This window comes from Pipistrellus kuhlii, unplaced genomic scaffold (assembly GCF_014108245.1).
Source record: "Pipistrellus kuhlii isolate mPipKuh1 unplaced genomic scaffold, mPipKuh1.p scaffold_m20_p_30, whole genome shotgun sequence".
Lineage (NCBI taxonomy): Eukaryota > Metazoa > Chordata > Mammalia > Chiroptera > Vespertilionidae > Pipistrellus > Pipistrellus kuhlii.
In genome coordinates, this window is record NW_023425530.1 from 333,715 (window position 1) to 356,017 (window position 22,303).

General features: G+C 54.9%; 1 protein-coding gene and 1 non-coding gene across 2 annotated transcripts; both read left to right on the forward strand.

Annotated features, from left to right (window-relative positions):
• Positions 1-10,285: 10,285 nt before the first annotated feature.
• LOC118731435 lies at positions 10,286-17,127 on the forward strand. Its single transcript, XR_006743031.1, has 4 exons — positions 10,286-10,367; positions 10,716-10,761; positions 12,005-12,046; positions 17,071-17,127. It is a non-coding gene; the product is annotated as an uncharacterized LOC118731435 (transcript).
• A 215-nt stretch (positions 17,128-17,342) lies between these two features.
• Positions 17,343-21,180, forward strand: TLE6 (TLE family member 6, subcortical maternal complex member). Its single transcript, XM_045589310.1, has 11 exons — positions 17,343-17,511; positions 17,624-17,646; positions 17,892-17,952; positions 18,086-18,150; positions 18,263-18,300; positions 18,886-19,138; positions 19,235-19,485; positions 19,784-19,922; positions 20,330-20,480; positions 20,740-20,816; positions 20,959-21,180. The coding sequence occupies exons 1-11, from the start codon at positions 17,343-17,345 to the stop codon at positions 21,061-21,063; spliced, it is 1,332 nt and encodes a 443-aa protein (XP_045445266.1). The 3' UTR covers positions 21,064-21,180.
• Positions 21,181-22,303: the final 1,123 nt, after the last annotated feature.

Here is a 22,303-nt window from a genome sequence, read left to right on the forward strand (position 1 = left end):
ACAGAAGAAACACAGGGGGAAAAAATCTTTGTTTACCGTAGGTTAGGCAGATTTCTTTGATAGGAAAGAAAATGGGACAAACACACACCAAGAAAATATCAAGTGGGTCATTAAAACTTGTTAATATTTGCTCTTTAAAAGCCACTGTGAAGAAAACAAATGACAACAAGGAAAAAATATTTGCAAAACATACTGACAAAGTCATTATATTCAGAATAGATCAAGAATTATTTCAATAGAGAAAAAGCATGACCACAAAAGGGCTGCCTGTCACTCTCAAAACCTCCTAAGTCAGTATTCTTAGAAAATGCCCACTGACTTGGGATAAAGGGGAACAGAATGCAATTAACCCTCAAAATTAAAGGGGGAAACATGTATAATTTACATGTGCACGTGCATATATACACACAGAGAGCACACACATCAGTTGCAGGTTTGAACACCCGCCCAGTTAGGATGAGAACAGGAGACAACCAATTGATGTATCTCCCACATTGATGTTTCTCTCTCTCTCCACTTCCTTCCTCCACTCATTTTCTCTAAAAACAAACAAACAAATAAAAAAGCGATGGAAAAAATATCCTTGGGTGAGGATTAAAGTATATATATTCTCAGTGAAAGCAGCCAGGCACAAAAGACCACATATTTTGTGATTCCATTCATAAGACATTTCTAGAAAAGTCACACCTACAGAGACAGAAAAATAGGAATGGGAGGAAAGAATTGAATCAAAAAGGACAAGAGGGACATTTCAGCCACAATGGACATTTTCTAAAATCGGGTTTTGGTGATGGTTGTATAATTGTACAAATATACTAAAAATCATCAAACAGTATGCTTAAAATGGATGACCTCATTGTTATGTAATTGTACTTCAATAAATCTGTAATTAAAACTTCTACCAGAAGAGGGTGCCAGAGACCACGAGTTCAGCTCAGAACCAGCCCAGGGCAGCAATTTTCAACGTTCTCATTTTATGGCACACAAATTAATTACTAAAATTCTGCGGCACACCAAAAAATAGAATGTTTTTTGCTAATCTGACAAAAAATAGGTATCATTTTTTTTCATGTCGGACAGCTATTGTATTATTGGCTGTCATTTTTTCATTTGACAATCTAAGGGAAAAGAAGTCGGTGCCCATGACTAAATAATTACTTTTTGCATATTTTAAATTTTTTTGTGACTCACCTGTGTGCTGCAGCACAGCCAGTTAGCTCAGTTGACTGGAGCCTCATACGGATACACCAACGTTGCAAGTTTGATTCCTGATCAGTGTATTATACCAAAAAAATTAAAAATTCCTAGCCTAGCTGAAACTGGGTTTGGCTCAGTGGATGGAGCGTTAGCCTGTGGACTGAAGGGTCCCAGGTTCGATTCCGGGCAGGGGCATGTGCCTGAGTTGCGGGCACATCTCCAGTGGGGGTATGCAAGAGGCAGCTGATCAATGTTTCTCTTTCATTGATGTTTCTAACTCTCTCTCCCTCTCTCTTCCTCTCTGTAAAAAATCAATAAAATATTTTTTAATTAAATATATATTTTATTGATTTTGTACAGAGAGGAAGGGAGAGAGATAGAGAGCCAGAAACATCGATGAGAGAGAGTCATCGATCAGCTGCCTCTTGCACACCCCCTACTGGGGATATGCCCGCAACCAAGATACATGCCATTGACCGGAATCGAACCCAGGACCTTTCAGTCCGCAGATCGATGCTCTACCACTGAGCCAAACCGGTTTCGGCCAATAAAATATGTTTTTTTAAAAATTCCTAGCCTAGCCCATCTGGTGTGGCTCAATGGTTAAGCATCGACCCATGAACCAAGAAAGAGGCCACCAGTTTGATTCCTAGTCAAGGCACATGCCCGGGTTGTGGGCTCCATCCCCAGTGCGGGGCATGCGGGAGGCGGCCAATCAATGATTCGCTCTCATCATTGATATCTCTCTCTCTGAAATCAATAAAAATGTGTTTAAATAAATAAGCACAATAAAAACATATTTTTAAAATATATTTTTATTGATTTTTTTACAGAGATGAAGGGATAGAGATAGAGAGCTAGAAATGTCGATGAGAGAGAAATACTGACCAGCTGCCTCTTGCACACCCCCACAACCAACGTACATGCCCCTGACCGGAATCGAACCTGGGACCTTTTAGTCCGCAGACCGACGCTCTACCACTGAGCCAAACCGGTTTCGGCAAAAACATATTAAAAAAAAAAAAATAGTAGCCCTAGCCAGTGTGTCTCAGTGGTTAGAGTATCGGCCTGTACACTGAAGGGGTCTCGGGTTCAATTCCTGGTCAAGGGCTTCTTATCTGGGTTACAGGTTCAATCCCCGGCAGCTATCTGGGTGTGTGCAACCAATCACTGTGTCTCTTACATCGATGTTTCTCTCTCTCTCTTCCCTCTCTCCCCTCTCTCCCCTCCACTCTCTGTAAACAGCAATGGAAACCTGGCGGGTGTGGCTCAGTTGGTTGGGTGAGGTCCCATGATGCACCAAAAGGTTGCTGGTTCCATGCCAGCTCAGGGCACATGCCCAGGTGGTGGGTTCTATCTGTGGTCCCATTGCATGTGGGAGGCAACCGATGGATCTTTTTCTTTTCTCTCTTCCCCTCTCCTTTCCTCTCTCTCTAAAATCAATATCTTTTTTTAAAAAAATATTTTATTGTTTTTTTATAGAGAGGAAGGGAGAGGAGAGAGCTAGAGAGCTAGAAACATCGATGAAAGAGAGACATTGACCAGCTGCCTCCTGCACACCCCACACCAGGGATGTGCCCACAACCAATGCACATGCCCTTGACCGGAATCGAACCTGGGACCTTTCAGTCTGCAGACCGACGCTCTATCCACTGAGCCAAACCGGTTTCGGCTAAAATCAATACCTTTTTGAAAAAGCAATGGAAGAAATATCCTCTGGTGAATATTTTCTTAAAAAATCAGGCGGACTCTCCCTCCAGAGGACACACCGGACCTTTCCCTTTCCCTGGTCCCCCGCCTTCCCCTCACCCCCAACGTTACCATTAGCTTCCTCACTCCCAGACTCCAAGGGCCCTTCCTTTACCTCCATCACTCACTTCCTAAGCCCATTTCTTCCAGGAATTCCTTCTTCTCCCTCTAATAAATGTTCTCTTACCCAATAAATGTTCTCTTACAAAATAAATAAATAATAAAAATAAAAATCACTGGTCTAGGGGATTCTGTCTAACTTGCACAGGCTCCCTTCTCCTCCTCACTCCTCATTTAGGGAATGAACGAGGCTCAAGAAGGTATTCTGCAGCCCCCGCCTCACTCGCAGGACAGCATGGGGATGGGCCAACTGCAAATTTGCTGGGAAGCCTCCAGCAATCGAAAACAGCCTTAGCCTGGCTGTCAAAAAAGCAACCTCAGCAGCCCTCTGGCCCCGCCCCATGGATCCGAGTGGCAGACTTGGCAGGGCCCCCTGGAGGGCATGAAGCCACGGAGAAGGCACACAAAGAAATGCGCGCGCGTGTGTGTGTGTGTGTGTGTGTGTGTGTGTGTGTGTGTGCGTGGACACAAGTGTGTTCCCTGCAGCCATCCTTCCAGCACCGCGGCAGACAGGGGAGAGTTAAATAAAACAAAAAGCGTCAGGAGGCTGTGAGAGGAAGGAGAAAGGCTGCAGCTTGGCTCCTTGCTCATCAGTGACCCAAGGCCAAACCAGCATCGCCACCCCAGGCTCCCGCCCCCCAGACCTGGGGGAAGATAAAGGTCTATTGTTTCCAGCCACCAGGTTTGGGGGCGATTGGATCTGTAACACCAGCCGAGACATCTCGATTTCTCCCAAAGTGAGCGCCGAGTCCAGGACATCCGAATCCACCTCTGGAATGGATGAGCCTTCCCCCGAGCTTGGGTCCTGGCGGAGGTGGGACCTAATGCCACCACGTGGGCAGTCAGTGGCAGAACCCTCGTTTAGATGTGAGTGATATGGTGTAAGGGTTATAAGGCTACATCCCCCCCCCCACCCCCGGAGCAAGATGACCTGGGTTCACAGCCTAGCTTAGCCATTTAGTAACTATGTGACCTTGGGCAGATGAGGTAACTTCTCCCATAACCTCAGTTTTCTTCCCTGTAAAATGGGGATATCAGGCTTCCTGGAGGACTGAACAAGTCACTATAGTTACTTCATTTCTCTTTTGAGCCTGGTAGAGAGAATTGTGTCCCCCAAAAAGAGAATTGTGTCCCCCAAAAAGATACAAGTCCGCCGGGACCGGTTTGGCTCAGTGGATAGAGTGTCGGCTTGCGGACTGAAAGGTTCTGGGTTCGATTCCGGTCAAGGGCATGTACCTTGGTTGCGGGCACATCCGCTGTGGGGGGTGTGCAAGAGGCGGCTGGTCCATGTTTCTCTATCATCGATGTTTCTAACTCTCTGTCCCTCTCAATTCCTCTCTGTGTAAAATCAATAAAATATTTTTTTTTTTTAAAGATACAGTCCTACCCCATTCTGCTCCCCTCACCTATCCCCCCACCAGATGAAAATGTGACGTCATTTGGAAGTGGATGATTACAGATGTTAAGGTGAAGTCATGCTGAAATAGGGCGGGCCCTAATCCAATGGCTGGTGTCCTTATAAGAAAAGGGAATTTAAAAATATATATTTTATTGATTTCTTACAGAGAGGAAGAGAGAGGGATAGAGAGTTAGAAACACCGATGAGAGAGAATCATCGATCAACTGCCTCTTGCACACCTCCCACTGGGGATGTGCCCACAACCAAGGTACATGCCCTTGACCGGAATAGAACCCAGGACCTTTCAGTCCGCAGGCCGACGCTCTATCCACTGAGCCAAACTGGGTTTTTTATAAATGTATTTTATTGATTTTTTTTACAGAAAGGAAGGGGGAGGAGTAGATAGCCAGAAACATCGATGAGAGAGAAACATCAATCAGCTGCCTCCTGCACACCCCCCACTGGGGATGTGCCCGCAACCAAGGCACATGCCCTTGACCAGAATCGAACCTGGGACCCTTCAGTCCGCAGGCTGACGCTCTATCCGCTGAGCCGAACCAGTCAGGGAAGAAGAGGGAAATTTGACACAGAGACACACAGGGGAGGAGGCCCCGTGGAGACAGACACAACAATTAGAATGTTGTGTCTACGGCCCAGGAGGGCCAGGGACTGCTGGCCGTCCCCAGAAGCCCTCCCTGCAGCCTTCAGAGGGAGCGTGGTCCTGCTGACACCTTGCTTTTGGACTCTGGGCCTCCAGCATGTGAGATAACGGGACCCCGTTGTCGTAAGCCACATTCTGTGGTCTCCCTGACAGAGGCCCAGGGGGGAGGAATACGAGCCTCTTTCCACCAGGTGGCAGAAAGCAAGCCGCCATCAACGCCCGGCAATTTAATAAATTCACTTTTCCTGGGGCCAGGTCTGAGTGCCACCGTGGTCCTGGGTGTCTGAGAGCGGGGGCAGCCGGGGGCATCCTGCCCTTGAGCCTCTCCCGTCCTGGCCAGTGTCTTCCGAGGGCCCTCGTCCCCTCGCTGCTCTTGGTCATTCGTTCAGAGTCCTTCTGCCCACAGGCTTTCTGCAGCGCCTGCCTCCCTCCTGACACGTGGCTGTTGTTCCCACTCCCGTGGGCCCCTGGGGGCTCTGGGGATGGAGGAGAGGGGGACAGGGGGAGCCCATCCCCACCTCCCTGCTGCCACTCTCTGTGGTTACGCCACAGCCCCTTCTCCACTCTGGGCTTTTTCTTAAAAAAAAAAAAAAAAAAAAAGTATTTTATTTATTTTTTACGGAGAGGAAGGGAGAGGGGGAGAGAGTGAGAAACATCAATGAGAGAGAAACATCCATCAGCTGCCTGCTACTGGGGATGTGCCTGCAACCAAGGTACATGCCCTTGACTGGAATTGAACCTGGGACCCTTGAGTCCACATGCCGACGCGTTCTCCACTGAGCCAAACCGGTTAGGGCTCTGGGCTTTTTCTTGACTCCTCTGAATGGCCCACACTCACTCCAGGTGGCTCTGGGGTCCCTCAGGTAACAGGTCTGAGGTGTCCAGGACAGGCCTGGGAAATGCCAGCGCTTTGGAAATGCAAACCTCTTTTCTCCAAACTTCCATCCAGACCTTGGATTTCCCCCAAGGAAAGCACAGCTCAGAAGTCAAGAAGGAAATCCGTGCTTCCTCCTTTCCTCTCGGTTGTGTCATCCGTCCCTTTCCCCAGAGCTCAAGGAGGCTCATAGCTGGCGGGGCTGGGCTGGGGCAGGCAGGGGGCAGTCAAAGAAAGAACCAGCAGGAACACATACCCACAAAATGTCCAAATATTACCCCTCACCCCCCCCCACACACACACACAGGGCTTTCCCCCAGTGGGGATGGAATGCTGCCACCAAACGCTTCCGGTTTCTACATGGACCCAGGACTTTTGTTTTCCGAGAGCCTCAGGCCTGTGCCCTTCGGTAAACTTTCTGCAGCGACGGGAAGAGACTAGATCTGTGCTGCCCCAGGCGGACAGTCCCCGGCCACAGGTGACCACCCAGCGACTGACATGAGGCCAGTGCATCGGAGTGCTGAATTTTTAATTTTATTTCATGTTCATCGTTTTAAGCAACGACAGGTACCCAGCAGAAACCGGACAGGACGAGCCAGCCCCGGATGAGTTAGTGCGCTCAGCTGAAAGTCTGCAACCACAGAGAGGAGGAGAGCCAAGCGCACAGAGGGAGGCAATTAGCAGGTTGGACCATAAATAAAATTCACTTCAATTAAGGGCCGGTTGAGGGATCTGGGTGAAAACCTGTTTTGCGGTTCCTATATGGCAGCCCTCGCGTCCTCCCCCATAGCCCAGCCGCAAAGCCCAAGTGTTGTGTTTGCATCAGAGCCTCTGAGGGGCAAGTCCCAGGATCCGAATGCTCGGCGTCCCCCTGGAGCACAGCTCAGGGGAATGGGAAATCCCTGGGTCCTGTGGGACTCTCACCAAGCCAGCACACCTGCCCAGGAGCCTGTGGCTCCTCGTGAGGATGTGTTGGCGTCCTGTTGGCTTTATGTGAATTTTGAACACAGCAGGGCTTAGAGCCACTGAGATTAAAACAAGGGTGACTCGCATTCAAACCACACTTGGAGTAAACAGAACAAGAGAGGGAGAATGGAGGTCTCACTGGTTCTTTCTTTGACTGTCCCCTGCCTGCCCCAGCCCGGCCCCGCCAGCTATGAGCCTATGGCAGAGCTGAAGGGGAGGGAGGGAGTCCGTGGCTGTCAGACTGTCCCAGGCAGAGGGAATAACTAGTGCAAAGGTCCTGGGGTAGGCCGGATTGATCACTTCATATCTTAAGTAGGCATTTCAAACCAGGCCAAAACAGAGCTTTTTTTTTTTTAAATGTTTTTCTTGATTTCAGAGAGGAAGAGAGAGGGAGAGAGAGAGATAGAAACATCAATAATGAGAGGGAATCCTGCAGGCCCCACACTGGGGATCAAGCCCAAAACCTGGGCATGTGCCCTGACCGGGAATGGAACCCTGACCTCCTGGACCAAAGGTTGATGCTCAACCATCGAGCCACACTGGCCAGGCCCAAACAGAACTCTTGAATCCTTCAACACCCTCCCCCCACACCACAACCCCCTACCCTCTTTTCTCTGACATAGCCCTAGGCCTAGATGTCCACCCTTCTTCCCGCCTTGGCCTTGAACCTGGAAAAATATGTACCAGCCTCAAGGCCTTTGCAGTAGCTGCTTTCAGTTCTCACATCTGCAGTCCCGAGCTTGGAGGGCAGCTGGGAAAATTCCTGATAAAATGCGCAGCCTAGGGCTTGGCTCGTGAGAAGCACTGGATAAAAGGGAGCCGTTAGGCTTTCCTCGGAAAGGGGGCTTGAAGCTTCGTTTGCATTGCACGTTATTTAATACCACGAAAGCGTTATTAGCCCATATCTAAGGATTACTAGAGTGAGAGCGTTGAAGATTCCCCCCGCCCCCATTCCAAGTGCCACCCCCAACCCCATCTCCTGAGCTAAGCCACTCCGGGGCCTCACGAAAAATGATCGAAAAATGATCGGGCATCGCACCAAACAATGGAATTACCCGCCGCCCAGCCCCTCCCCACCGGCACCTCCCGACCCCAAGCCCCCCAAGCCCTTCTAAACATCCTTGCCCTCCTCCGCCTCCCAAACTGCCTGCGGCTTTGCACGCCAGCCGCTTGTCCCGCAGTGGGACCGCAAGGGTTAAACCGCGGCCCGGGTGAGCTGATTGACAGCACGACTAGCGTCCCGGGCGAGCCGACCAATCAACGACAGCGGTCTCGGCCCACGTGGGCAAGCGGCCTTACGATTGGTCGGAGCTGCTGCCTGCCGCCCCCGGAGCCCGAACCCACGTGCAGCTGCCGATCCTTCATTGATCCGCTCCGCAGCGCAGGTGGCGGCGGGGCGGGAGGGGGCGGGCCGGGGCGGGCCCAGGGCGGGCCGGGGCGGGGCCCGACGGGTCAAAAGGGCCCCCGGGGGGAGGGAGGGGAGGGGGCTTCCTCTTGGCCTGAACTTGGCTGACCTCAGTAGTTTCCTTCTTGCTCCTCTGAGCCTCTGTTGTCAAGGAGGTGAGTAGGCCCCTGGCCTTTGGGAGGACTCCGAGGTCACCGGGCCGCTGAGGAGACGGAGGGGCACTGAGGATGGAAGCAAAGGGACCTGGAGCAACAAGAGGGATTGTGGTAGAGAGAGAGGTCTCGTTCCTCCTGCCTGAGAAATACCTCCGAATTCACCTGGCCAACTCTTACTCATCCTTCAAAACCCCTTTCCCATGGTGTTCTCTCGGCCTTTGGGGAATCGCCTCCAAAACCTGAGGTTAAGCCTTGGTGTCCTTTTCTGGGTTCCCCAATCTTTGACTGCCCTCCCCAAGCCCTGATTTCCCCAGGCCCTGACTGTTCCCCCACACACACACACCTCAAAGGGCGAGACCTCAGGGGCCCTACTGTTAATCAGCACAGCTGCAGGCACTGGAGTGTTTGATGAGCAGACATAAGCTGCAGAGAATGCAGCGGGTGCTGGAGGTCAGGGATGGGGTTGGGGGCCAGGCCTGCGGACCGGTCCTGGAGGGGAGATGGTGGTGAGTGGGGTGGGGGGAGTGGGGGGAGGGATGGTCTGTCACTGACTCTGCCTTAGCTTTCTCCCCTCAGGGCCTTCATTTCCTTGTTGCTTTTAGAGTCCTCTGTGAGCACTACCTGAGGATGACTTCTTCTGGCCATCCCAGCCCCCAGCGGCACCCTCCAGGGATGGTGAGGCCTCCAGGAGCTTCCGTGAGGGGGGAGGGTGTGATATGGCATTAACTTCTGGGGGGAGAGGAAGAGCCTGGGAGCTGGGCTCCTATCTAATTCTTCTTTTTTCTTTTTTTAAAATCCTCATCAGAGGATATTTTTTTCCATTGATCTTTTAAAGAGAGAGAGGAGTGGAAGTGGGGAGGAGGGGAAGAAAGAGGGAGAAGGAAACATGGATGTGAGAGAGACATATGGACTGGTTGCCTCCCACACAGGCCCTGACCAGGACCGGGCCAGGGATCAAATATGCGTCCGAGGTACAAGGTATGTTCCCTTGGGTGAGAGGCCAACCCGAGACCTTTCGTCTGCAAGCCAATGCTCTAACCACTGAGCCACCGGTCAAGGCTAATTCTCCTCCTCCTGATGGAGGAATATTATGGGGTGACTGGCCAGGCCTTTATATTGGGGTCACTAAGCCATCATACTTGACAGGTGCAAACACACTTGCTTTTTACATTTTTTAAAATGATATTTGGAGAGAGAGGAAGGGAGAGGGAAAGAGAAACATCGATCAGCTGCCTCCTGCACACTCCTTATGGGGGACTGAGCCCAAAAGAAACCCAGGCATGTGCCCTGACCTGGAATCCAAGGCCCAACCATTTGAGCCACTCTGGCGAGGGCGGCATTTGCTTTTTAAAAATTAAACTTAGTTCTTATGACCCAGGTGTAAAACACACGACTGTGTCATCTGTTCTGTTCATGTTTTACAAGCAAAATTCCCCACCCTCCAGAGGTTACTTCCCAGAGATGGCCATTGCTAACAGTTTAGGCCAGGAGTGGGCAAATGTCTTCCATAAAGGGAAGAGAGGGAATACTTTAGATTTTTAAAGCAAAATGCAAAATGAACGGTACTCTGTGGTCCCTTAAGTAACGAGGGAGGGAGGGAGGGAGGGCGGGCGGGGGGAGAGAGAGAGAGAGAGAGAGAGAGAGAGAGAGAGAGAGGGAGAGAGAGAGAGAGAGAGAGAGAGAGAGAGAGGGAGGGAGAGAGAGGGAGAGGGCACATTACCTTCAGGTTCTAGAAGGTCCCACCTCACTCTCCATCCACCTTTGCAGGCTCCTCCTGAGGCCGGGGCGCCGGGCCTGAGCTCTCAGGCCGTCCTGGACCAACTGAAGAAGCAGTTCCCGAGGTGAGGACAGTGCGTGGGGGTCAGAAGTCCCTCTGCGCTCCCAGGCCCCACGGAGGGAGAGAATCCTGTCTGGTCTCCTGATGGCTGACCCAGAAGACGGGACCACAAACGGGGACGCCTGAAGCAAAGAGGAAGCCAGCAACACTCACCCTGGCTCTTACTTAAACGTTTGATCTTTGTGGTGGTGGGTGTGACTGGGCATGGATTTGATTTTATAGATGGATTTAAGTGCGGCATTAAAACTGTGTTCACCTGGACGCTGCTTTATGGGGGTCCCTTGAAGGGGACCCTCTTTCCCGCATTCGGGGGAAGGTCCTGCCCCCCTCCAGCTGGTCTTTCTCCCCACAGGTCCCCTCCTCACTTGCGGGCGCGGCTGGACAGCCTTTACTACTTGGTGAGCCAGAGACCGGGCAGCGCCCCCGGGCAGCCCCCGGGAAGGCTGTTCTGTTTGTCCTCAGGAACAGGGTTTCGAGACAAATCTGTTTTGCTAACTTTGGGGCAAGTGAGTTACCCTCAGTGAACCCCAGCTTCATGTGACTTTTTCTTCATAAGAATCTTGCTGTGAAAACTAGAAATTCCATTTTTTTAAACTATATATTTTATTGATTTTACACAGAGAGGAACTGAGAGGGGCAGAGAGTTAGAAACGTTGATGAGAGAGAAACTTCGACTAGCTGCCTCCTGCACCCCCCCACACTGGGGATGTGCCCGCAGCCAAGGTACATGCCCCTGACCAGAATCGAACCCGGGACCCTTCAGTCCGCAGGCCGACGCTCTATCCACTGAGCCAAACCGGTCCCGGCTAGAAATTCCATATTTAAAGGAGGGGCTTCTTTAACTCGCAGCACATGGCTAGAGTCCCTGCCCTGGAGGCGCGTATGTTCTAGTGTGCTATGTTTTCTAGAACTTTCCATGGTCCAATATATAGCCACCATGTCCAATAGGACACCTGCCAGCCACACGTGGCAGTGGAGCACTGGTAAGGGCCTGAATGTTGAACGGGTTTAAATTTAAATAGCCGCACCTGACCAGTGGCTACCACATTGGACAGGGCGGCTGTAAGGGGATGAGGGACACATAAGTAAATAGAAAAAAACAAAATTCGGGGAGGGAAATGTCAGCATTGAAAGGAAAATAGAAAATGATGAGCCGAGAATGAGTAAAGGTTTTGAGCGAGGGTAGTCAGAAAGGGCTTCTGAGGGGAAGTGATGGTCACAGAGGATGAGGGCTCCTGCACCCCAGAGAGGGCAGGGAGAGGTGTTCCCGGCAGTGGGCGCTGTCTGTGCAAGGGCCCTGGGGCAGGATGGTGTATGATTGTTGGAGGAACGGTGAGGAGGCCAGTGTGCTTGGAGCAGAGTGAGCCAGAGGCTGAGGAGGGGACGGAGGAGGGGTGGGGAGAGGTCTCTGGGAGGACCTTTGACCTTCACACCTAGAATGGAATCAGGGGTCTCCCTAATTGGCTCTCATTTTGAGGGTAGGAAGGGCCATCCTTTTTGATGAGAGTAGGGGCCAGAGAGGTAAAGTGACTTGCCCAGGGTCACACAGCGGGAGAGAAGCACGCACCAGCATTCAGATTCCAGATCTCTGCCCACTTCCACTGACCACCGCCCGGTGTGATCCCTGCTGTTCCTTCGTAGATCCAGAAGGTTCGGCAGGATCTGCAGGAACACCACAGGCAGGTGAGTCACCGGGAGCTCTGCGGACGGCAGCCTCTCCTGGAAAGGCAGGGGAGAAGGGGAGGAGGTGAAAGCAGGGTGGGGGCGGGGGCAGGTCATTCAAGGCTTTTTGGGCCTCAGTAGGACCTGTGCTTTTTACCCCAGGGAGGTGGGAGCCCGGGAGGGCTGTGGGCAGAGGGGGGGTGGGGCCTAGAACCCCCCAGGATATCAGTGGATGCGCACATCTTGGGAGTGCCTCTCCCATCCCCTCTCTGAGCCTCTTTCCCCGGGCCTGCTCCCTGGGTTCCTGCACTGCTCAGACGAGTCCAGGAGTGTTTTTCACACTTTGCGGGTCAGTTGCCTCAGCTCTGAAGGGCCTGTTGTGTGTGCCAGACATACCTGGATTACCATCTTCCTTATGTCTGAGAGTTCTCAAGGGCCTGGCTCACCGCTGAGCCAGGGACAGGTCTGCACCGGAGGCCCTGGCTCCCTTCGCAGGGCGCCTTGCCCGGGCTGAAGCCTGGCTTCCACCCCTGCCGGTCCTTCTGCCACCTGGCCTCTCCCCTGGGCGCTGGCAGGACTTTCCTGCCTGTGCCAGATGTGACTGGCACAAGGCCAGGGCCGTGTCTGCGATTTAGCAGGGACCGGGGTGGGCAGCTCGGGGAACCGGGAGAGACAGATGGGGGAGAGAGGCAGGAAGCAAGCAGAACAGTTATTCATTCAACAGATATTTATCTATCACCTTGCCAAGTGCTGCTGTAGGCGCCAGGGAAATAGCAGAGAAGAACACAGACAAACCCTGGCCCTCGGGGTGAGAGGAGCTGGGTAAATAGAAGTGTCAGATGGCGAGGGCCAGGCAAGGTGGACGTGGAATTGAGCAGCACCCGGTGGATGTGGAGGGGGGGGGGGGGACCAGAATGAGAGTGGGTTGCAGTCCGGGGTCGTCAGGAAAGACTCGCTGAGAAGGTGGCATTTGAGCAGAGAACTGAAGGGGGGCGGGGAGCGGACCCTGAAGGTATCTGAAAAACAGCACGTGCAAAGGGCCTGGGCCAGTCCCTGGCCCGGCATGCTGGAGGCACAGCAGGGAGGCTCTGGTGCCTGGAGCAGAGTGAGACGGGAGGCAGCGAGGGCAGGCTGGGCAGCGGGCAGGCTGGGCAGCGCTGTGTGGGCCACGGGGAGGACTTGGGCTTACACTGCAGTGGGGATGGGAGCCCTGGAGGGCTGCAGGCAGAGACAGGACCTGACTCAGGTGCTCGCAGGCAGTGTCTGACTGCTACAGGGAGGACTGGCTGTAGCTGGGCAGGAGCTGTGTGGGGGTTGGGGGGCCAGGTGATGGATGTGTGTCACTGAGAACAGTTATGTGGTGAGAAGTAATCAGATTGTGGACCGTGTTTGGGGGAGGGGCCAGAGAGCTCTTACTGAGTATCAAGACTTAGGGGGCAGGGGCAAGGCCCCAAGATGGGCCACTTCTGTTACTGCTCAACCCAGGAGCAGAGCGTCCTCCCACCCCCAGGTGATGATTCTAGCAGCCTTGATGCCTTTTGGTCCTCAGCAGCCCACTTCCCCCTCCCCCTCTTCTCGATTTCCTCCTCCTTGTTTTCCCAGCCTCCTTGCTGTGCATTTAAAATCCCAAGCAGCAGCAGCAGCAGCAGCAGCCAGCCGCTACTCCCACTCCCGCTACTCCCCACCGTCTGCCTGCACACAGCCTTCCCCAGGGAAGGCCAGCCAGCAGGCAGGAGGGAGCAGCACTTTTCATGCTGAGTGCATTAAAGTGCCAGTAAATTGCGCATTAACGAGCCAGGGCGAATTGGGGAAGGCCCCTGGGCCTCCTGCAGCTGGGAGGCCCAGCTGGGGAATCCATCACCGAGGGCCCCAGGGGGCCGATGCCCTGAGCTCCATGCTCAGAGAGAGGCTCCCACACCCCAGACCCTCCCACCACCACCCTGTTTGCCCAGCGGGCAGGGCAGGGGGGAGGGACCAGGCTGTTCCAGGAGGCGGGTAAACACTGCCTGGCCACCTCCCCTCCCCCCAGCCCCACCCTCCTCTCACTTAGGGGAATTGGCTTTGCTTCTCTGGGCCTTAGTTTTCTCGCCTGCAGAATGGGGATGGCAGGAATGCCTGTGAGACAACCGACTGCCATGCATGCTTATGCTGCATTTCCTTATGATTTGTCTTTGTGCATCAGGACATTTCCCAGGTATTTGGGGGTTTGATCTGGGCCAGCAGGCTTTGGGGAGCTTCTGGAGGGCCGTGGGAGCCGCAGGCCAGCAGGCAACGCTGCCGTCATCCTAAACGGTAGCCAGGGGCCCGTGTGGCTGTTGGACTTGAACAAGTGGCGCCCATCGTCACATGTCAAGTGCTCTGTTGCCACATAGAGCTGGCAGCTGCCCCGTTAGGCAGGCAGCTCTAGAACAACTTGCTGGCGCTGTGTTTCGTCTGGTCCTGGATTAACCACGGCCGCACATGCGCATGTTTCCACACGCCCCTTCTTGGGAATGCTGGCCGGGAGGTCCCGGCCTTGTTTGCTCTGGTCGCAGCCGGAGGCACGTTCTAGGAATCACTGTCCTTGGTTCTAGGCGCTCCTGCCATCTGGTTTGCAAGCCCCTGGCCCACGTGGCTGCTGAGCACGGGAATGTGCCTACGGGCACTGCAGGCATGTCCTCCTTCATTGTCCATAGCTCTGTGCACACAGCCATCGTGGCTGGCAGCTGCTGTGCAGGGCTGCACAGTCCTATGGACGGAGAGATTAAAAACAAGCCCGGGCCCTAACCGGTTTGGCTCAGTGGATAGAGCGTCGGCCTGCGGACTGAAGGGTCCCAGGTTCGATTTTAGTCAAGGGCATGTATCTTGGTTGCAGGCACATCCCCAGGGGAGTGTGCAGTAGGCAGCTGATCGACGTTTTAACTCTCTATCCCTCTCCCTTCCTCTCTGTAAAAAAAAATCAGTAAAATATATATTTTTAAAAACAAAAACAAAAAGCCCAGTATCCGTGTCAGCTCCGGGCCATGGAGAAAAGGGAGGAGGATATGTGGTAGGGAGGAGCATATTCTAAAAGAAGAGCCCTAGCTAGTTTGGCTCAGTGGATAGTGTTGGCCCAAACATTAAAGGTCCCGGGTCTGAGTCCGGTCAAGGGCAAGTACCTTGATTGCAGGTCAGGGCGCATGTGGGAGGCAACCAATTGATGTGTTTCTTGCATCGATGTTTCTCTTTCTCTATCTCTCCCCCTCCCTTCCACTCTTTCTAAAAACTGACGAGGCTCTCGCCGGTTTGGCTCAGTAGATAGTGTCAGCCTGCGGACTCAAGAGTCCCAGGCTTGATTCCGGACAAGGGCATGTACCTTGGTTGTGGGCACATCCCCAGTGGGGAGTGTGCAAGAAGCAGCCGATCAATGTTTCTCTCTCATTGTTGTTTTTAACTCTATCTCTTTCCCTTCCCCTCTGTAAAAAAAAAAAAAAAAAAAAAAAAAAAAAAAAAAAAAAAAAAAATCAATAAAATATATTAAAAAAAATAATTGATGGGAAAATATCTTCTGGTGAAGATTAACAACAACAAAAAAGAATAGATAGGTAGGCTGGTGAGTAGGTAGAAAAAGGAAACTTAAAGATAGGTCACTCTGTCCCTTCCATGTCCACAGAACCTTTTAAAAAATATATATATATTATTGATTTTTTACAGAGAGGAAGGAAGAGGGATAGAGAGCCAGAAACAATGATGAGAGAGAAACATCGACCAGCTGCCTCCTGCACACCCTCCACTGGGGATGTGCCCACAACCAAGGTACATGCCCTGTACCGGAATCAAATCCGGGACCCTTCAGTCCACAGGCCAACGCTCCATCCACTGAGTGAAACCAGTTAGAGCTCCATAGAACCTTTTAAAATGTATATATTTTTTTATTGATTTCAGAGAGGAAGGAAGAGGGAGAGAGAAAAGAAACATCAATGATGAGAGAGAATAATTAATCGGCTGCCTCCTGCACACTCCACACTGGGTATGGAGCCCACAACCATGCCGGGAATTGAACTGTGACCTCCTGGTTCATAGGTCGATGCTCAACCTTTATTATTTTTTTTAATAAAGGCTGTTTATTTTTTTAAAAATTGTTTTTTGTTAATCCTCACACGAGGATATTTTTCCATTGATTTTAAGAGAGAGGGAAAGACAGAGAAATATCGATGTGAGAGAAGCACACCAATTGGTTGCCTTCTGCATGTGCCCTGACCAGGGCCTGGGCTGGGGAGGTGCCTGCAACCAACATATATGCCCTTGACTGCAGGCTGGTGCTCTATTCACTGAGCCAAGCCAGCTAGGCTATTTTAAATATATATATATTTTTAATCATTTTCTTTTTCAAATATATTTTATTGATTTTTTTACAGAGTGGAAGGGAGAGGGATAGAGAGAAACATCGATCAGCTGCCTCCTGCACACTCCCTACTGGGTATGTGCCACAACCAAGGTACATGTCCTTGACCGGAATCGAACTTGGGACCCTTGAGTCCGCAGGCTGACGCTCTATCCACTGAGCCAAACTGGTCAGGGCTGTTTTTAATCATTTTAGAGAGGAAGGGAGAGGGAGAAGGACACACACACACATCAGTGATGAGAGGGAATCATTGATTGGCTGCCTCTTGCATGCCCCACACTGGGGATCCGGCCCGCAACCCAGGCGTGTGCCCTCACCGGGGATTGAACTTTGACCTCCTAGTTTCACAGGTCGAGGCCGGCTCAGGCCTTAGTTTTCAGGCATTCCAAGAAAACCGTTAGGATGTGAACCCGGATCCGACTCCGCTGTCTGCCATCCTAAAGCATCAGTGTCCTCGGGACAGATCTTGTCGGCCCCTGCCGAGGCTGGCTTCGGGGTACCCCGAACGTGCTTTGTGCTCTGTAGTGCAGAGGGCTCTGTGTGATGGGTAATCACCCCGGGATGTTCAAGGCAGGTGGCTATCCCCATTTCACACGCAGGGAAACTGGCCTGCAAGTGGGGGTTCGCACCCAGGTCTGTCCAATGACAAAGCTTCAGCTGGAATAATGTTTCCCTCCTCCAGACAGAACATTTTCGGCGGCTCCTGGAGAGATGCCGCCTGCCCCAGGGCTTCCAGCCGCGGGAGGTAGGTTTCCGGGTCCTCCCGGGGGGGTGGGGGGGGGGCGCAGGCGCGGGCACACCCTCCCGCCCCTCACCGCCCGCCCGGTGCTGGCGGTCCCAGGCGAGCCGGTCTCCTGTGCCGAACAGGCTGACCCGGACGCCTGGGGCCCCGCCAGTCCCACAGCCAAGCCCCCAGAGCCCTCCGGTCTGCAGGGGCCAGACTTCGCAGACGTCATGGCAACCAGGTCCTCCGACTGGTTCCAGCAGCCCCCTGGAGCGGACGGCTCCTCGGCTCTCCAGCTAGACACGTTGTTGTCTTGCGACTCTGAGCCCCAGTTTTGGCAGGATATTCTGACCCAGCAGCTCTGGCAGATTCTCGCCGGGACCCCATCGAGGCACAGGCGTGAGTGTCCCCGGGGCTGGGAGGCGGCGGCCTCGAACGCGTGGAGGGCAGCGCAGGCTGAACCTTGTCTTTTACCGTCTCTCCCCGCCTCCCTCCCCTCCCGCCATCACAGGGCCAGAACAGATGCCGGGCCTGGTAAGTGAGGGGGCTGGCGGTGATCCCGGCAGGGCCCCCGCGGGGTGTTCACGTTTCTGCGGGATTGGCCCCCCTCCTCCACCCGCGGCCCTTCCGCGCCCTCCAAGGAGCCGGGGCTCTGCCTGGGTCCGCGGACTTGGCCGTGGCCCAGTCCCGGCCTCCCGGCCTGAGCGTCCCCGCGGTTTTCTGGTGCTAAGACCTCCCTTGGGCAGGTCCTTTGGTCTGACCCCGTTTCCTGCCGGCAGGAGAGCCAGAACGTGGGACCCTTCTACTTTGGAGTGGAATCCTTCATCGAAGAAGCTCTGGGTAATTCCAGCGGGATGGGGGGTGGGGGGAGAGGGGACAGGCAGCCTATTCCAGGGGGGCCATACCTGCTGCTAAACTGCTCTGGTCTCAGCCCGCTCTCTGCCCTCCCGTGCCCCCCACACCTCCCCTCCAGGTTTCCAGGAAGGGAGCGCAGGGCCGGGCGTGGCACCAGGGGCGATGCTGTCCCATGTGGCCCAGGTGAGACCCAGGCAAGAGCCAGGCATGAGCTGGTCCTCCCCACATTGAAAGTCTGGGGCTCGGGGGCAGAGAGGGCCAACATGGCTCAGCTCTGATCCCGGTCCACCCGCAGGAGCCTGCCAGGAGGACCTGTCGCCTTCTGAAGCCCATGTAAGTGGTAGACCTGCCTCTCCCGTCGGTGCCTCTGTCCCCAGGAGGTGGGGGAGCCCAGGGGTGCAGGCGTGCCCTCCCCTCCCCATCACCACCGGACTGTCCTCCGTAACTGGAGAAGAGGGGTCTGGGTAGGGAAGTGAAACCCCAGTTACTTTCATACCAGCATCACCAGCCCAGGTTCACGGGGTTTGGAAGAGGGAGGGAGAGAGGCTGCTTCAGAGCTGGAGGCAGGCATCCCCAACCTTGTGGCCTGAAGCTAGGGGAGCCCAGGTGTGGGGAGAGACCGTTGGCCTGGAAGCAGGGGCATCATGGCTGGGGCTTTGTGGGATGAGCAGGAGTTTTCCAGGGGGCAAATCATTGCAGGCAGAAGGGAGCAGTATTTGGTTACGGGACAGGGAGAATACTTGGAGGGAGGTGGGTAGGAGATGGGGAGAGCGCAGTGTAGCGCAGCCGGGAAAGAAGGCCCGAGAGAAAACCCCCACATCCGAAAAAGAAAAAGAAAAGTCCCTGGAGGGCTTGATGGGTGCCTCCCTTTGGGCAAAGGGGCTCACAGGCGGTGACTCCAAGGTTTCCCCTCCTAAGATGCTGGGACTCTGAGGACTTCGAAGTCTCCTGGGAGAGGCCCGATGCGTTGCCCTGGCAACCCAAGAAGCTGGCCGTCCCACACAGAATAAAGCTGGTGCGGACGCTGCGGCCCGGGGAGTCGGTGCTGGCCGCGGCCGTGAGCAGCTTCACGCGGCACGTGTTCACCTGCGGCAGGAACGGCGTGCAGGTGTGGAGCCTGGCCGGCCAGAAGGCGGAGGACAGGTTCCCGGTGAGCCAGCTGCGCGTCGAGGTGAGCGGTGAGGTGGGGCCGGCTGCGGGCGGAGGCTGTGGGAGCCGGAAGAGCCGCCGCGGGGAGGACGCTCACCTGTGCCTCTGCCCGTCCCAGGACTCCTTCGCCTACCTGCGCACCTGCCTCCTGTTCTCCAACAGCACCACGCTGCTGACGGGCGGCCACAACCTGGCGGGCGTGGGCGTCTGGGACCTCACGGCGCCCTCCCTGCGCGTCAGCGACGAGCTGCCCGCGCCAGACCTCACGTGCCAGGCCCTGGCTGCCAACCTGGAGGACAGCCTGGCCTTCGCCAGCTTCACGGAAGGCAACATCAGGATCTGGGACCTGCGGGACCACAGTGTGGTCAGGTGCGGCCCCGGGGAGGGCGGGGCCCCCCCAGAGCCCCTTCGCACATCACCCGCTGGGCAGGGGTTCCGCATCCCAAGGCTGACGCCTTTGCCTGCTTGAACTCGGAGCTGGGGGGGTTGAAGACCCGGGTTCAAATCTTGGCTGGGCTGTTTCCTCAAAGCCCTGTCCTGGTACTTTTTTTTTTTTGTCGATCTCCGTTTCCCCACCTGTCAGCCGGGGATGGTTGGGTGAGGGAGGTTTTTTGGGCCGAAAGCTTAGTCCCCATTCCAACCCCCTTCTGCTGCTTCTCCTGGCCAGGGACCTGCCGGGCCCTCCTCATGGCGTCAAGAGCATTGCGGTCAAAGACAGTAACATCTGGGCGGGGGGCCTGGGGGCCTGCCTGCGGTGCTGGGACCTGAGGACCAAGGAGCCCCGGGAGTACCAGTATGAGTCTCAGGTGAGCCGGCTGGGCGGGCGGGGGGCCTGCTGGGCCAGGTAGCAGCTGGGTCCCAGGCTAGAGAAGGAGGTGGACGCTGTGAGGTCAGTTGGGGGACGGGGGGCGGGTAGCGGTACCCCAAGTCTTGGTGATGCTGGGAGGAACAGGGGCCATTCGACATGTCCTTTCCTGTTGCCCACATAGCCTTGGATACTTGCATAGTCTTCGTGATAATTCCATAAAGCAGACAGGACCAACCCATTCTACAGATGAGCACACCAAGGCTTGGGGATGTGAAGTTGCTTGCTGGGGCCTTGCAGCCAGGAAGTGGGCAGGCGGTCCTTCCCTGGGGTTGGTTCCCACACCGCCGCCCACCTCCTGGGCCAGGCTGGGCCCTGACCAGGTCCTTGCCTGCCACCTCTCCCCAGATCATAAGCCTGTCCCCCAGCCCCCGGGAGGACTGGGTTCTGGTGGGCACAGCCAATGGCCAGCAGTGGCTGCAGTCCACCCTGGGGGACCAGAGGCGCATGGTGGGCTGTAAGGAAAGCACCATCCTCGGTCTCAAGTTCTCCCCCCTCGGTGAGTGGCCAGGAGGGAGTGGGGGGAGTCCTCTGTGGCCCCCAGCCAGCCACAGGGCCCCCCCCACTGTGACGGGGCCCAACCTCTCCGACCTTCCCCGAGCTCCTTCCTCCCCGCTGCCCTTCATCAGCATGAACCTCTCACCCCGTGCTACCCTTGGGGACGTGTGGGAGGTGGGGGTCCCCTCCGTTTCCCAGATCCCCGGGAGGGTGGTGGCCCTCAGCTGCCAGTCTGACTTGGTACTCCTGCCTGCTTCCAGGCCAGTGGTGGGTGAGCGTGGGGATGGACACCCTGGTCAGCATCTACAGCATGCCCACAGGAACCCTGCAGTTCCAGGTACCATGGAGGCCTGGGGGGCGGGGGGGCAGGCAGTGCCAGCCCGGATCCCAGTGCAAAGGCCCGTAGGGACCACATGTGAACGGACAGGCACGGGTGAGTGAGCCCCCCCACCCCACGCTGTGCTCCCCGATCCTCCCAGGTTCCCGAGAAAATGTCTGTCATGTGCTGTGACGTTTCCCCCAACAACCGCCTCATCGCCACGGGGACCAGGGAACATGCCTCCGTGTACCAGATCATGTACTGAGGGGCTCACTACTGCCATCTCAGCTCGGGGTCCTTGCCCCCCAGCGAGGGGGGTAGCGGTGGAGGGTCATGGTGGGTGGGCCGGGATCTTTGTCACGTGGAATAAAGCAACTGGAAAAAGCAGAGCTGCCCTGGTGCTGTGCCCTGTGCCGTGTACCCTGGCCATCTGGTGAAGATTTGGAAGGGCTTTGTCCAGCTGGGTCTCTCAGCCTTTGAGTCCACATTCTCTGAGAATCTGACCAAAGCCACCGGCCCCTAGCCCTAGGTGGTTTGGCACAGTGGATAGAGCGCCGGCCTGCGGACTGAGGGTTGCAGGTTCGATTCCAGCCAAGGGCATTAAAAAAAAAAAAAGCCACTAACCCCCACTTCGGGGGCTTGGGATATGGAGCACTGCCTCCTGTTCCCCTCGGCTAATCGCTCCTCACGTCAGTTTTTCTGCCACTTCCTGCAAATTCCAGGGATGGAGTTGTGGGTCCTTCCGAAAACACCCTGTCTGACTGGGCTGACCAGGGCCTCTCCCCCTCCCAGTAGACTCCGATATCGCCATTGGCTCACCTGTCCTCCCGGGATAAGGAGTCCCCAATGGCACCCACAGGCCTAGCTCCCTCAGCCGACCACAGAATTCTCTTCCTCCGTAAAGAACCTGCAGAAACTCCACCTGCGCGTGGCGTTTGCTTCCAGCAGGACCCTGTCACCCTGCCAGCTCCCGCCAGAAGGTCCCAGAATCATCCCTCTTGGTCCCCCAGCCCCTTCTAATCCATGGTCCTTGTGGCAGCCCAAGGGAGCTTCCAGCCCAGATCTGATTGTCACCACCCCTACCAGCCCCGCCCCCTCTGGCTCCTACCCGGCGGCTTCTCTGCTTAAGCTTGATCTGGAGACCTCACTCCTCCTGTAGCTGAGGAACACACACACACACACACACACACACAAACACCCCGGTCTCACCAGGCCAAGCTCCTTGCGTACCTCAGTCTGCAGGTGCTGTTCCCTTTGTCTTTGTGGCCCTTCCTCCTCCACCTGGTGGCTCGGCCACCTCTGGGACTGGGACTTTGGCTGTGATGACGGTGGGCTCAGCATCGTGTGCCTGGCTCTTAGGAGTTATCTCTGGGCCTCAAAGGAGACACAATTCCACCCCAAACAGCCCCGTGTGCCACTATAAACCCCAACTCTGTAAGAGGGAAATGTCATGGGATGATTCCGTTCAAAAGGCTGGCACTAGCCCTATCCGGTTTGGCTCTGTG